General features: G+C 42.6%; 1 protein-coding gene across 1 annotated transcript in view; it reads right to left on the bottom strand.

Annotated features, from left to right (window-relative positions):
• Positions 1–13,094, bottom strand: part of Arhgap28 (Rho GTPase activating protein 28) — a 162,420-nt gene extending 149,326 nt beyond the window's left edge. The window contains exon 1 of the mRNA XM_021149846.3: positions 12,890–13,094. Within this exon, the coding sequence (XP_021005505.1) occupies positions 12,890–13,005 (116 nt within the window). The 5' untranslated portion in view covers positions 13,006–13,094. The remainder of the gene's footprint in view (positions 1–12,889) is intronic.
• Between the last annotated feature and the right edge of the window lie 413 nt (positions 13,095–13,507).

Raw genomic sequence — 13,507 nt, 5'->3', positions numbered from 1 at the left:
ATCCTCAATGTATAAGGATCGGTGATGGATAGGGGTTGTGCTTAAAGCTTAAAGCACAGGAGGCGAACCATATCCTCCCCCTCGTCCTGCTGTTGTAAACCAGGTATTCCTCGGCTACCTGGCTGGCCTCAACTTCCTGGACCCAGCTTCCCAGGTATCTGTCGCTCAAGGCGTTCTCTTGAAATTACACAGAATGCCCACAAGGATCTGGGACACAACTCAGCTTCCTAAAGTCAGAGCTGAGACCTCAGATCCTCAAACGACAAGCAGTCGAATAACCGAATGGGTAAGAAGCCAGCAATAGTAAAAACCTTTCTGGATACACTATGACCAAGAATTGATTTAAAATCATACACACACACACACACACACACACACACACACACACACGGCCACCTGCAGGTGTTTGTGGCAGTGGGGTCTCCTATTGTGTCCCTCCACACTGCTCATGTCGGCATGCTGCACGGACTAAAGCACCTTGGCTCAGATCTGAGACTGAAGACGGGAATTTCACTGTGCACATAAACTTTTCTGTTCAGACAGAAACAACAAATTAAATAGGGGAAATGTTTACTATTCTTCTACTACATTCTCCAGCATGTATAAAATCTTTGGCCTGTGCTATTTTAGAATGTTTGATTCTTTAAATTACTTTGCAAATCCTGAATAATAAAAGAACTGTTCCTGATATCCCTATTCCTGATCTCAAAATGTACTACAGAACGACAGTAATAAAAACAGGACGGTATTAGCATTAAAAACAGACACATTGATCAATGGAATTGAACCAAAGACCTAAACATAAACCTATCCACCTATGGACACCTGACTTTGGGTAAAGAAACACATACTGAAAAAAAGGCAGGATCTTCAACAAATGATGCTGGTCTAACTGGATGTCTGCATGTAGACGAATGCAAATAGATCCAAACTTATCACCCTGCATGAAAGTCAACTCCAAATGGATCAAAGGCATCAACATAAAACCAGAGGCACTGAACCTGATAGAAGAGAACGTGGGGAAGAGCCTTGGATGCACTGGCACAGAAGACTTTCTGAAAAGCACTGCAGGGCACTAAGAGAAACAATTAATAATGGGACCTCATGAGACTGAAAAGGTCTTGAACGACAAAGGACACCATCACTTGGACAAACAGCAGCCTAAAGAATAAGAAAAGATCTTTTTACCAATTATATTACCAAAAGAGAAAGCTAAACACCAACCCAGCTACAAACTCCTCCATTTACAACGGTGGCCTGTTTGTATGGTATGGTGTAATAGTGCCACTGATGTTGTGGGAATGACCAACCACTGTCTGACTGGATTATAGGCCCACTCCATGAGGTGAAACCCATGCCTGTCACTGCTCAGGTAACCAAGTATCTAAGACTAGATAGACCATGGGCCTAGGAGAAGACAAAATACTATTATTCTGCTAAAATGACTCCTAATGACATCCTGCTACACCTATAGATCAGAGTCTCATTCAGTCAGCATCAAAGAGGATTTCCCCTGCAGCGGATGGGAACTAATAGAGACCCACAACCAGACAATATGCAGAGAGTCAGAGACCTCTCAAAAGTCAGTCCTAAATGGGATGTCTTCATCAAATCTGCTCCTTCAGGGCTCAGAGAACCTTACATTAGAGAGATGGGTGGATTCTAAAGGGAAGAGGATGGGTATCATCAAGAACAGGAGGCCTCTAGACACCACAAGACTGATGCACATGAACTCATCAGAGACCGTGGCAGCATGGACAGAGCCTGCACAGGTCCAAAGTAGATGGGATCCTGGCACTGAGAGGGGACATGGACGCGAGCTCCCATCCCCAACCCAGAAGCTGTCTCCAATTAACAACCACTCTCAAAGGGGAAAATCAGATTCTTCAAGAAAGTCTCACTGGTTATACAAAACCAGACTTCAGGGAAGGGCCCATGCCCAGCAGCAGATAGTTAAACAAAATGAACCCAAAGGTATTTCTGCAAAATATTTCGTCTCGTATTTCTCTGTCTGAGCATTTTTTTTAACTTCATTGGTTTAAAAAAGTGGTTTTTGCTTGTATATTATGGTTACCAGTTTTGAGTTTTTATGGGGTTTGTTTGTGAGTGTGTATATCTATCTGAGTGTATATATCTGTGTATATCTGAGTGTATATATCTATCTGAATGTGTATATCTGAGTGTGTATATCTGTGTATGTGAGTGTGTATATCTATCTGAATGTGTATATCTGAGTGTATATATCTGAGTGTGTATATCTGAGTGTATACATCTGAGTATGTACATCTGAATGTATATATCTATGTGAGTGTGTATATATGATTGGGTACATCTATCTAGTGTGTATCTGTGTTTCCAGTTTTATATGTATATAAAAGTGTGCATATCTGAGTGTGTATATCTGAGTGTGTATATCTATCTGACTATGTACATAGGAGTTATGTATATCTGAGTGTGTATATCTATCTGAGTGTATATGTGTTTCTCATGGTCTTAGCTTCTTTTCCTTTTTTGTCAGTTTGTTCATTTTGTTTTATTCTGGTTTTTGTTTGTTTTAATTTTGTTCTTAGTTTTGTTTTTTATCTGTTTTCTTGAGAGGGAGAAAGAAAGCATGGAGTTATAATGGAGAGATCTTAGAGGAAAATAGTGGAGGGCAAAGTGTATTCAGAATATATTATATAAAAACTATTCTCAATTTAAAATTAAAAATTAATAAAATTGATATTTGAGTTGGCTGCTTACATTTTATTTAAAAATTAATAAATTTTGGTTTGAACAAAATTTCTAACAATTTCTGACATAGCCCTAAACATAGTTCTTATGTATTTAGGAAATTAGGTATTTTCAGAATTAATTATAAAATCAAAGTTTTATTTGGCTCTGAAATACAATGCTCTACATCCTACAGTATCAATTATTCAGCCAACATCTTATTATTTATATAAAAATAATCACATTTATCTCACTAGCATACAAAATTACTTTTTAAATTTTAATCTGGTAATACTTATATGTCAAAGAATTATTTAAAAATATTTATTATGATTCACTATGTTTGACTGGCATGCCTAGTTTATCTATCAATATATTGATATTGATATATTGTATAAAATTTTCTGACAAGAAAAAGGGGTTGTGAGAGAAAAAATTCTTTAAAAGCCCCAATAGAGGGTCTGGTGAGAAATCTAGTGGAAGATCTAGTGGAGGGTCTGGTAAGAGATCTGGTGAGGGACCTGGTGGGGGTCTGGTGGAGGGGCCAGGTGAAGGATCTGGAAAAGTATCTGGTGGGGGTCTGGTGGAGGGTTTGGTGGGGAATCTGGTGAGGGATCTGGTGAGGGATGTGATGGAGGATCCCCTGGGGGATCTGGTGGAGGAACTGGCAAGGGATCTGGTAGGGGTCTTGTGAAGGGTCTGGTGGAAGATCTGATGGAGGGCTAGTGAAGATTTCTTTATAGCTTTAGGAAGAGATGAAAACCTGACTCAATAGCAGACAGGAATATCGCCCAGGTGTAGCTTCCTCACTTCATCAAGACTTCTGGTTAAGCCTTAATGAAAAGATAAAAGAAAAAATAATTTGTTTACATTTTAGCCACAAAAACCTATTTTAGTATTAAGGCAATTAGCTAACAAACTAAAAGAAAAGCAGGTGATACCTAAGGTCTATGAACATACAGCAGGTCTATGAGCACACGCCCAAGGCCTAACGACCAGAAAGTAGTGACCCTCCTTCCACTGGGGAGAGGGGCGAGAAGGTAATGCACATGTGGCCAGTGCATTAATAACATCTCTTGAGAAATTTGCCCAAATATTGCTACCTAAATATAAATACGCTAAGGCCAACACATGGGTATACATGTGCATGAGAGAGAGAGTGTGTGTGTAAGATGTGAGTGCGTGTGCTGTGTGTGTGTGTGTGTGTTAACCCACTTTTAATCCTAGAGTTCAGCAGACAGAGGCAGAATCACTGAGTGCACTGGCTGGCAAGTCTAATCATCAAGCTAAGGATTCCAGTGAGACTCCACCTCAGTTTATAAGGTGCAGGATCACCAAGGGGGGCACCTGACAGCAATCTGCGGCACCTGCGCCCATACGCATTGTCCACACTTATTCAAACATGCATACACACGAGCATGCACATTCCACACACACACACACACACACACACACACTAAATGAACATTTAAATCAAAGCTGAACATTTATAACACCTTCCACTCTTAAGCTGCTCATCATTAAACTGAGTAGGCAAATGACAAATGCATAATGTATGAGACGGAGTCACAGGGTTGCAATAACAAGTTGAAGGGACAGGTTTTGGAGGGAGATGAGGTGGAACTTTGCTGTGTATGTGGTCTTAGGTTTGACTTCTTGGAACCGGAGTTGCTGTGTCACAGGCCTGTCAGAAGGATTAAAGGAGACGTTGGTGTCAAGCCCTTAGCTCAGAGTTAGCTCTAGAGTAGACTCTCAGTAAAGCTAAGACGCTGGTGCACAACTAATGGTTGAATGCTCGTTAGAGTGGGAGGTGATGGCTGTGGGAAGAGCTACTTCAATGACTATCATCAAGGAAACTTCTAGAAAATAAATGTGGCTGCTTCTTTAGCTGCATGTGCTTTCTTCCCTTTGCATCGACTGGTCCTTAAAAACGGCTTTAATTCCAACTATTAAAACAGTAACTTGGCCTACTGTGTGAACTTGAACTTTTAAAGTCTAGCAGTGAAGGTGAGGTAGGACATATTACTGTGGTATTTTGTTTGGTTGTTTGTTTGTTTGTTTGTTTAGAAACGGTCTCACTGTGTGGCCCTGACTGCAGAACTTGCTCTGTAGTCCAGCCTGGCCTTGAACTCAGAGATTAGACTGTTCTGCCTCCAGAGCGCTGAGATTAAAAGCACTACCATAATAGCATGTTATAATGTTTTGAAGTTTAATATTTTACTAACATCTGTCAGATCTCTCACATGGTGGCAAAAGCCTGCAGTTTTAGCACTAGTGAGGATGAATCAAGAGACTTGTGAGTGAGGCCAGCCTTGAAGAAGAGGAGTGGGAGGGAGAGAAGGAGGGAAAGGGGAGGAGGAGGGGGAGAAGAAGAAAAGGAGCGGGGCGATAAGAAGGAGGAGGGAGAAGAGGAGGAAGGGGAGAAGGAGGGAGGGAGGGGAGGAGAAGCAAAACAATGAAGAAAAGCACATAACTTCATCAATGGCTGTTGTAGGAACACAGATAGATACATTGGTAGATTTTTAAGGCATTGATTAACGTTCTCTGTGTTGATTTTCATAGATGACTAACAAAGAAACAACTTCAAATGAATTCTTGTCCCTATACATTACAAATGTGAAAAAAAGAAAAAGAAAAAAGAAAATCCTGTGACTCCCCACGAAGTTCATAGCAGATATAAAGATTTATCTTTCTACATAAAAGATAATCGGTGCCACAACCCATAAGGACTAAAACAGCTTAGATAAGTCCTACTTGCTCGACAGCTTAAAAATTCGCCCACGTTTCTTTATCTTTGGTTTGCAGTTTCTCCTTCCTGCCCTCTGAGTTGTTTTGAGTGCGGTCATCGTCCAGTCATTGGAGGGATTGCAAAGAACGCACAGGCTTCCTCCGGGTTGTTGTTGTTTTTTTTTTTTTTTTTTTTTTTTTTTTAGAGTAACATGACACTCCCAGCTGTTCCTCTAAATGGGACTTAGCATAAATTCCTCAGGCTTGGAAATACCTGGCACTCGACAGCTGTTAGACAGGCAGCTCATCGGTATCAGTCCTTTACTGAAGTATTATAGAACACATCGGGTACCCAAAGGATGTGCCACAACCCATGTCCATTTTAAGTTATGTTTTAATCAGTGTACAAAGTAACAGGTTTCCTCTCTGAATTCTCAGAGATACTTAGTTTGGTTGATTCTCCAGTTCTATCTGACCACATGGCATTCCACTTTACCATCAACATTCATACCACCTGCATCCTGCTGTCCTCCCCACCCCTCTCCCGTGAAGCCACCTCCCTCCCCCCCCCCCCCATCTCATGGGCCCTTGCTAGTTTCCTAACCTCTGCCCACACTTCCACCCAAACACAGGCACGCATATCAACTGTAAGCTAGGATCTGTATAGGAGAGACATGCTGTTTGCCTTTCTGAGCGTGGGAGCCCCTCGTTGAGTGTCATCTTTTCTAGCTTAATTCATTTTCCTGAAAACTGTGTTAGTTCACTTTCCCTTACAACCGGACCAAACTCCATTGTGGCTACTTTCCACGTTTTCAGCATCCGCTCATCAGTCGATAGACATCTAGGCTGGGTTACCTGTCCTTGCTATTGTGATCAGAACAGTAATAAACACAGACATGCATGTGTCTCTGTGGTAGGGCATGGAGTCCTTTTGCTGCACGCTAAGGAGTGACAGAGATGCACCACAGAGTGGCCTCCACCACAGGGTGGTCCTAATTTTCACCTTTGGAGAAGCCCCCACATTGGTTGCCCCAGTAGCTGAGGTATTGACACTCCCAGGGGATTGTGGGACAGAGATAATGGCTCCTTTCCAGCCCCTGTCATCATTTGCTTTCTCAATGGAGATGAGATTGCAAAGTGGTTTTAATTTTCATTTCCATGATAGCTAGGGATCTTGAACTCCTTAAAATAGTTACTGGCCGTTTGTGTTTCTTCTGAGACCTGTCTATTCAGTTCATCGGCCCATTTGTTGACTGCGAGTTTGGGAGTTTAAGCTCTGCCACTCTTTATGCATTCTAACTATGAACCCCTATTGCGGGGAATAGCTAGCAAATGTTCACTCCCATTCTCCAGGTTGTCTGTCCACTCTGATATCTGTCCCTTCTTGAATGCAGAAGCTTTGACATTGCATGTAATACACTTGTCGAATCCCTGTGGCCATTTTCTGTGCTGTTGGGGGCCTTGCATAAACTCTCCCCTGATGGGCCTCCTCTGTGTGCTCTGGTAACAAGTCCAGCGCTCTTAGTTGGCATCAAGGTTTTGAATCCTGTCTGAATACATTTTTGTGCAGTGAGAGATATGGATCTAATTTCGCTCTTTGGCATGTGGAAAAACTATGAAGAATAATCACTTCAGCCTGGTGTGTGTATGTGGGGGGCGGGGGGGTCCATGCCTATAATTCTAGCACTTGGCAAAGTTTCAAAACTAGTCCAGGCTATACAGGGTGTTCCAGGCTACCCGAAGCTGTGAAGAAAAACACTGTCTTGAGGAATAATCATTATTAACATTATCATTATTTAAATTATAGGAGAAATGAAACATACAAATATAGGTTACTCTTTAGTAGTTTATGCATCTTAGTAGGCATTCACTCAATGGTTGTATCTTATGTCATTCAGCATTACTTACTTGTTTTTACTTTGTGTGTGTGTGTCTTTGTATGTGTTTGTTTGTGTGCACGTGGGCATGAGCATGTACACACTCATGTCCCACTGCATGCATACAGAGGTCAGATGACAACCTGCAGGAGTCATTTCTGTCCTTTCATCATAAGGCTCCTGGGGACTGAATCCAGTCATCAGCCTTGGCAGCGAGCACCTTTGCCCTCTGAGCCATCTTTCTGGCCCTCATTTTGGTTGTTTGTATGGTTGGTTGGTTGGATTTTTTTGTTTGTTTGTTTCTATCTGTTTGGTTGTTTGGTTTGGGTTTTTGTTTTGTTTTGTTTTGTTTGAACAATCAAGAAAAGATTCATTCTCACACTACTTAAGGATGTGATTAACTTGGTATTTTCATATAAAGAGATTTAAAAATGAATTCAACTTTTTAAATGGGCAGAATTTAATAGCCAACCTTCCTTCTAAGAAATATTCCTTTGTCCCTAACATCTGCCTTTGATTCCCAGCTGGAGCCGATAGCTGGAGACTGTATGGATGGGAAATAAGAACGTGGCAATTACTCCAAAAGTCATGTGCTTGGCTTGACGAGAGTAAAAAGAAAATTTGATTATACATAAATTGGGATGTTTACTTGGGTTAAAATACATCTGCAGACATCCAGGTAACATCTCACGAAAGGAGACATCCAGGTAACATCTCACGAAAGGTCCACCAGGTGTCTAGACACTTTTAAGAAATAAAGGATGAGGTTTGATACCTACAGTCTCTCACAGAACATTTCATCTAGCATCTCTGTGATTTTTTTTTCCTCTTAAAGATTCAGTAAAAAGTCCCCTCCAAAATAAATAAATAAATAAATAAAATAAAGGAACTTGAAAAATTAGGAAATTTTTCCTAATATCCTCATGAAGCCAAGCAAGGCAAAGCTAAACCATTTCATTACATGACCACTGATGCCCACTCATATCGGGTTCAGTTTGAAGAAGCGATGCACATAAAAGTCATAAGTTTAGAAAGAATGATAAGTGTATCATTTCATGAAACATAAATTAAGTCAAATCCAGATGAAACAAGGAAAAAAAAATCCCAGTAGTAATTTTTGCTTCTGTGATCCATAGATAGATGCTAAAATCAGTACATGATAGTTTGGGGAAAAAAGATATTTGTATAAAATATTTCCAGGAGAATGAAGACTCATTGCAAAGGGGAAAATGATGACTTTGTGGTATGGGAGCCAAGCAATGCCACCTCAGCCAGGTGACCAACATCAACGTCATTAGGACATTCTAGTGTCATGGACCCAGGTGACCAACATCAACATCATTAGGACATCGTTAGTGTCATGGACCTGACAGGATGGTCCATTGTCACTTCCTCAGAACTTTCTCATGCTCTCACTGAATTCAAAAGAAGAACACATTGGGCTAACTCACTAAAAGTGACTTCCTATAAAATCACCAATAAGCTCGTAACAACTGCCAGGATCATAAAAGACAGATTACCACAGCTGAGGGGAGCCTTGGGGGGACGGAGTTGAGATCACTGTGGGATCTTGGATTCAACTTTATGACCAGAAAATTAATTCTAGCAAGGAAACTAGTGAAATAAGAATATCATCTGTGGTTTAGTTAACTGTCGTAGGCCTTGGTCATTTTCTTCAGTTTGGACCATTGCAAGGCTGGTTTTGCAACACGCTAACATTTTAAGGAATCTGGGTGAAGGTGAGTAGTGGGCCAGCTGCAGAAGAGAGCCCATGGGAAATCCTGGCTCAAGCAGGATGTAACTGTACATCATGCAAATTAGAAGTTGAGCGGGGAAGAGGAACTTTCAGGTCACTCTAAACTTGCCGAGTATTTGTATTTACGTTGGCGAGTAAGGATCAGGGAGAAGTGAGTAGGTTAAAAGTGGATAGAGCAACCGGCCAAATGTTTAGCCTAATGAGAGGATCAAAGGAAATACACCAGATGTTTAGCCCCAGTTCTACAGATGGAGGCACCTCTACTCAGCAGGGAGTTCATGAAGGAAACCAGAGACCTCAGCTCTGCTTTCAACCACAACATAAAAAGTGGCCTATAAATACCTACCCTCATCTAAGAATTCCATTTCCATTACTGCTTCCGAGCCTTCTAGAACGAGCAGCCCACCATCCCCTGGAGTTGGCTGCCCTTTGTTATAAGCATAAGTGCATATGGGCTCAGCCTCCATTGGCTTATGAGGAAAAGATGTTTGTCTCCTATTCTGGTTTTATTTTTCTCAGGAAATAATCACCCACCTACTTACACACTTACACATACACACACACACACATGTCCACATCGTTACTTCATATAACCAAGGAAATCCTTGAAAATAGAGTCAAGGAGCCCTAATGGCAGTGATCACAGAAAACAACCAAGAATTCTGAAGGGAACACAGAAGGATTCAAAGGGAAAGCCAGTGTTATTTCAAGTGCCCCGAACATCCCAGACAAAGGCCAAGAAACAGGAACTTGTTTTATTCACCAGCACATTGTTTGCTCTCTGTGTCCTGACCCTCTTAGAAGGAAACAACGGATAGCCCATATAATAAATACCACAAACTGCTTAACTACATTAAATATTGATATTTTTTGTTATTGAAATCTGGAGAAGACATATTGCTTGCCAACCTGAATGCAAGGTCTTTTAGGTACCCAGAATTCTCACTAAAGTGCAGGTACTACTGAGATTGGAGGTAGTTTGATTTATGTTATGCCATATGTAGCGGTAATTCATCCATCCATCCATCCATCCATCCAAAAAGATAAGAACAAGCGATTCCCTGAACTCTTCCAAAGTCTGACATGGGAGCTATAAAACTCAGATATTTAAATGGATCCCATTAAATGGAGCCCCCCACTTCTCTCATAAGGAACCAAGAACCAAGAACACCCACTTCACACCAAGGACATCACCCGCATTTGCACTATCTCTTTCGAGTTGGTCGGTGCTCCAGGCAGCTCAAGTCACCTGCTTGAAACAGGGTGGTCATTAATGCAGGCGACAGACAGTCAAGGTCTGACAATCTTTCCCCAAGCCTGGCCTGACACGCATATTTTGCTGCTTATTTACTTTAACAAAATTAAATAAGCAAATGACAGGCCCCAAAGAGATTTAATCGGACGGCTGACTTCACTGCGGAGAAGCAGCAGAAAGAGGGTGGCAAACAGAGGCTCCCAAGGCCAGCACAGTGAGCAGCACTTACTCTTCCTCAGCTTCCGATAGTGTTGGCAGGCAGCAATATGGACCCCAGCTGCTGTGCCCCCCGATTCTTAACTGGAAGTTGGAAATCCAGTTATACCTGAACTTTCTTATACTAGAAATTGTGTCACTTCATTCTTTCCAAAGGTTCTATTGTTTCATCCTTTTGCTGACAATTCTGTTGGTCTGCCCTCACTTTCATGGCAGGAAGAACATCTCATTTATCTTTGTGTTTCCCAGGGCTTGATGGGTTACTAACACACAGTCTGTGCAGGCAGGCTGGATTTGGCTCTTAAAAATCCTGCCATTTTATCTTGGCCAGTTTATAAATCTTTAGTTAGGAACCCACTAATTTCCTCAAGAAATATTTATTAGGTTATTACATTATACCAGATACTTCTCTGGTATTTGGATATAATGGTGGGAGATATGTTTTGGTGGAGAAAAAAATAAGACCCCAAACTCAAAACAACTAGGTACACTAGGGGCCTGAGGAGGAAGGAGGAAGGTTTAGCTTTCATTTCCGTCTGTACTGGCAAGTGCTAATGAATGACATCTTTGGGAAGTCAGAGCCCACTTTCCCAGAGCCAGACTGCTCACTGTGCCACCAGTAGGCTCCAAATACATTCGCAAGTTTAAAGAACGCATGTTCCTGAATGAGAGGGGTGCTTTCTTCCAAAGCAGAACAATACCTTCTTGCTTCTTGGCTTGAAGGGAAGAATTGATCAGTAGCTAGTAAGTCAAAGGCTAATAACTGGGCCTGATAACTTCTGTTATCAGACACATGATGGATGATGTAGTATCCTCTGGCTCCTACTAAACACAGGAACCTCTATTTTCAGTGCTTCTACTGAGGGCCAGGGAGTTAAGCTATCCTCCCATAATTCTGCTGTTGGCGGGGGAGGGGGCTGGAAGGGGGGCTGCACACTCCCATCCCCTGCCTCAGAGGAGGGAGCAACTGAGGGTCCTCTGGAGTACAAGGCAATCGGCAACATTATAAACTTAGACCCAACTGGTTTATGGTAAAGGACTGACTATGATATCAGTCAGCTCTCCCACTCTCACACATTACCATTCTACAAGACCACATGCTGAGCTAATAAAAAAAAATCTCCCTCCAATTTGCTTTCAGCTATCTGGCTGATGCCCACAGACAGCTGCTAGGGCTTAAGCTACACCCAAGCCACTTAAGAATGTAGAAAACTGGCCCCTGCCTTGCATCCAATCCCATCTATTTAGTCATAATGGTCCAAGATGGTACTTCTAAAAGAATTACACACTCAATACAAAGAAGAGTTTGTATCTTCAAGCTGAGTCAAAATGATGTGCATGACTCCGACTGCCGGAGAAAACTGGTACATCTCTCACTGTCTGTTTTAAAATGAGATTTGACTCAACCTGCTCTCTCTCTGGAAGAAACAATAATTTCTTTGTTAGCGAAGACCAGTATAGTTCCTAAGCCAGTGCGATTGGTTCATCTCATGGATACCGTCCAAAGCATATTCTGTGACATAGTCACAAATCAATTAAATTGGGAAACAGCAGTAATTATAATCACATAAAGTTAAGAGTGTGAGGAAAAACAAGTAATTGAAAATAACAGTGATGTAAGATACCATTAGGAGATGATATCAAAACACGCATTAGCGTAGGCTTCAAAATAAATAAGTAAAAACATCCACTGATATAGTCGTAGAGAATAGCAAAGGAACTTCCCCTAAACACGCCAGACAGCAAACCATCTCACATTTGGAATATTTTTGAACCATCCGTCTTTGGCGGAACAGATGGACATGCCAGAGCAATGTTCTCCAGATCCCCGGCTTACTAAATGCACATGGTCACCCAAAGAAATAAACAGGAATTGCGTTGGTTGCATACAATCGGCACCGGCACTCATCAAATAATGACATCACTGTATTTAAACAATTGAGGGTATTTACAGTAGAAGTGAAATTGTTATGTCAGTGAAGGTTTCCTTTTGAGAAAAACTTTAGCTTCAAATAGTTAATCTGAGTGTCTGCGAGAACTTTTTTTCTTTTCAACCGACTTGTGTTTGGGTTTTTGGTAATATTTTAAAATTTCTCCAGTACATGGTGAGAGTCTCCCACAGAAATGGTATGTTTATCTAACTCTTCATAAAGTTGCGTCAAGACAAGTACCCCGCTAGGCTCAGCCAGCCACACACAGACTTTTCGCCCAGGCTGTTTCTCATCTCCAATCAGGATCATACAAAGAGCAGTCTCAGTTATCAACTCCATAAAAACTTGCCTAAGCGCTGCCCCCTCCCCGCCCCGCCCGACGCGCGCGCGCGCGGCCCGCGGTGCCGCTCCGTACCTGCTGAGCGGATGGCTGGCCCGGGACGCGCAGCGTGGCTCAGCGCCCTGCGGTTGCGAGCGCGCGTGCGAGTGGTAGGCGGTCAGCACCACACCGCCCGAGTCCTCCACCTCCATCCTCAGCGGCGCATGTCCCCGCGCTAACCCAGAACAAAGACGGAGACCAACGTGGACCGGCTCCGGGAGCGGGTCAGCGGCCCTGAGCGTCCGGCGCCCCAAGGCTCTGCGACTAGGACGGCCCCGCCCGCCCAAGGGCCACGCCCACAGAGTACAGCGGCAGATTAGCATACAACGCGGGCCACGCCCACAAAACAAGGCGCACCGATTAGCATAACTAAGAGCCACGCCCACAGAGTACAACAGACAGATTAGTGAAATAAACCGAGGGCACGCCCACAGAGTACACCGGGCCGATTAACATACACTGAGGGCCACGCCCACGGATCCCTGCTTCTAGGAAACTGGAAACCTGCCTGGAGCTTGCGGCTCCAGCCAGCAGCTCTAGTAAAGTTTGTGTTTTTCTTCCTTTGTTTCTCCTTTCCTCTTCTCAACCTCCTCCTCGCCCTCTTCAGACGGGAGGCTTATCCCATGGCTAGGAACATTTCCTGCCTGGCAGTCA

Source organism: Mus caroli, unplaced genomic scaffold (genome assembly GCF_978045245.1).
Source record: "Mus caroli unplaced genomic scaffold, Mus_caroli_1 scaffold_18, whole genome shotgun sequence".
Taxonomy (NCBI): Eukaryota; Metazoa; Chordata; class Mammalia; order Rodentia; family Muridae; genus Mus; species Mus caroli.
Note: the sequence above shows the minus strand (reverse complement) of the source record. Positions and strands in the feature narration are given on the sequence as shown.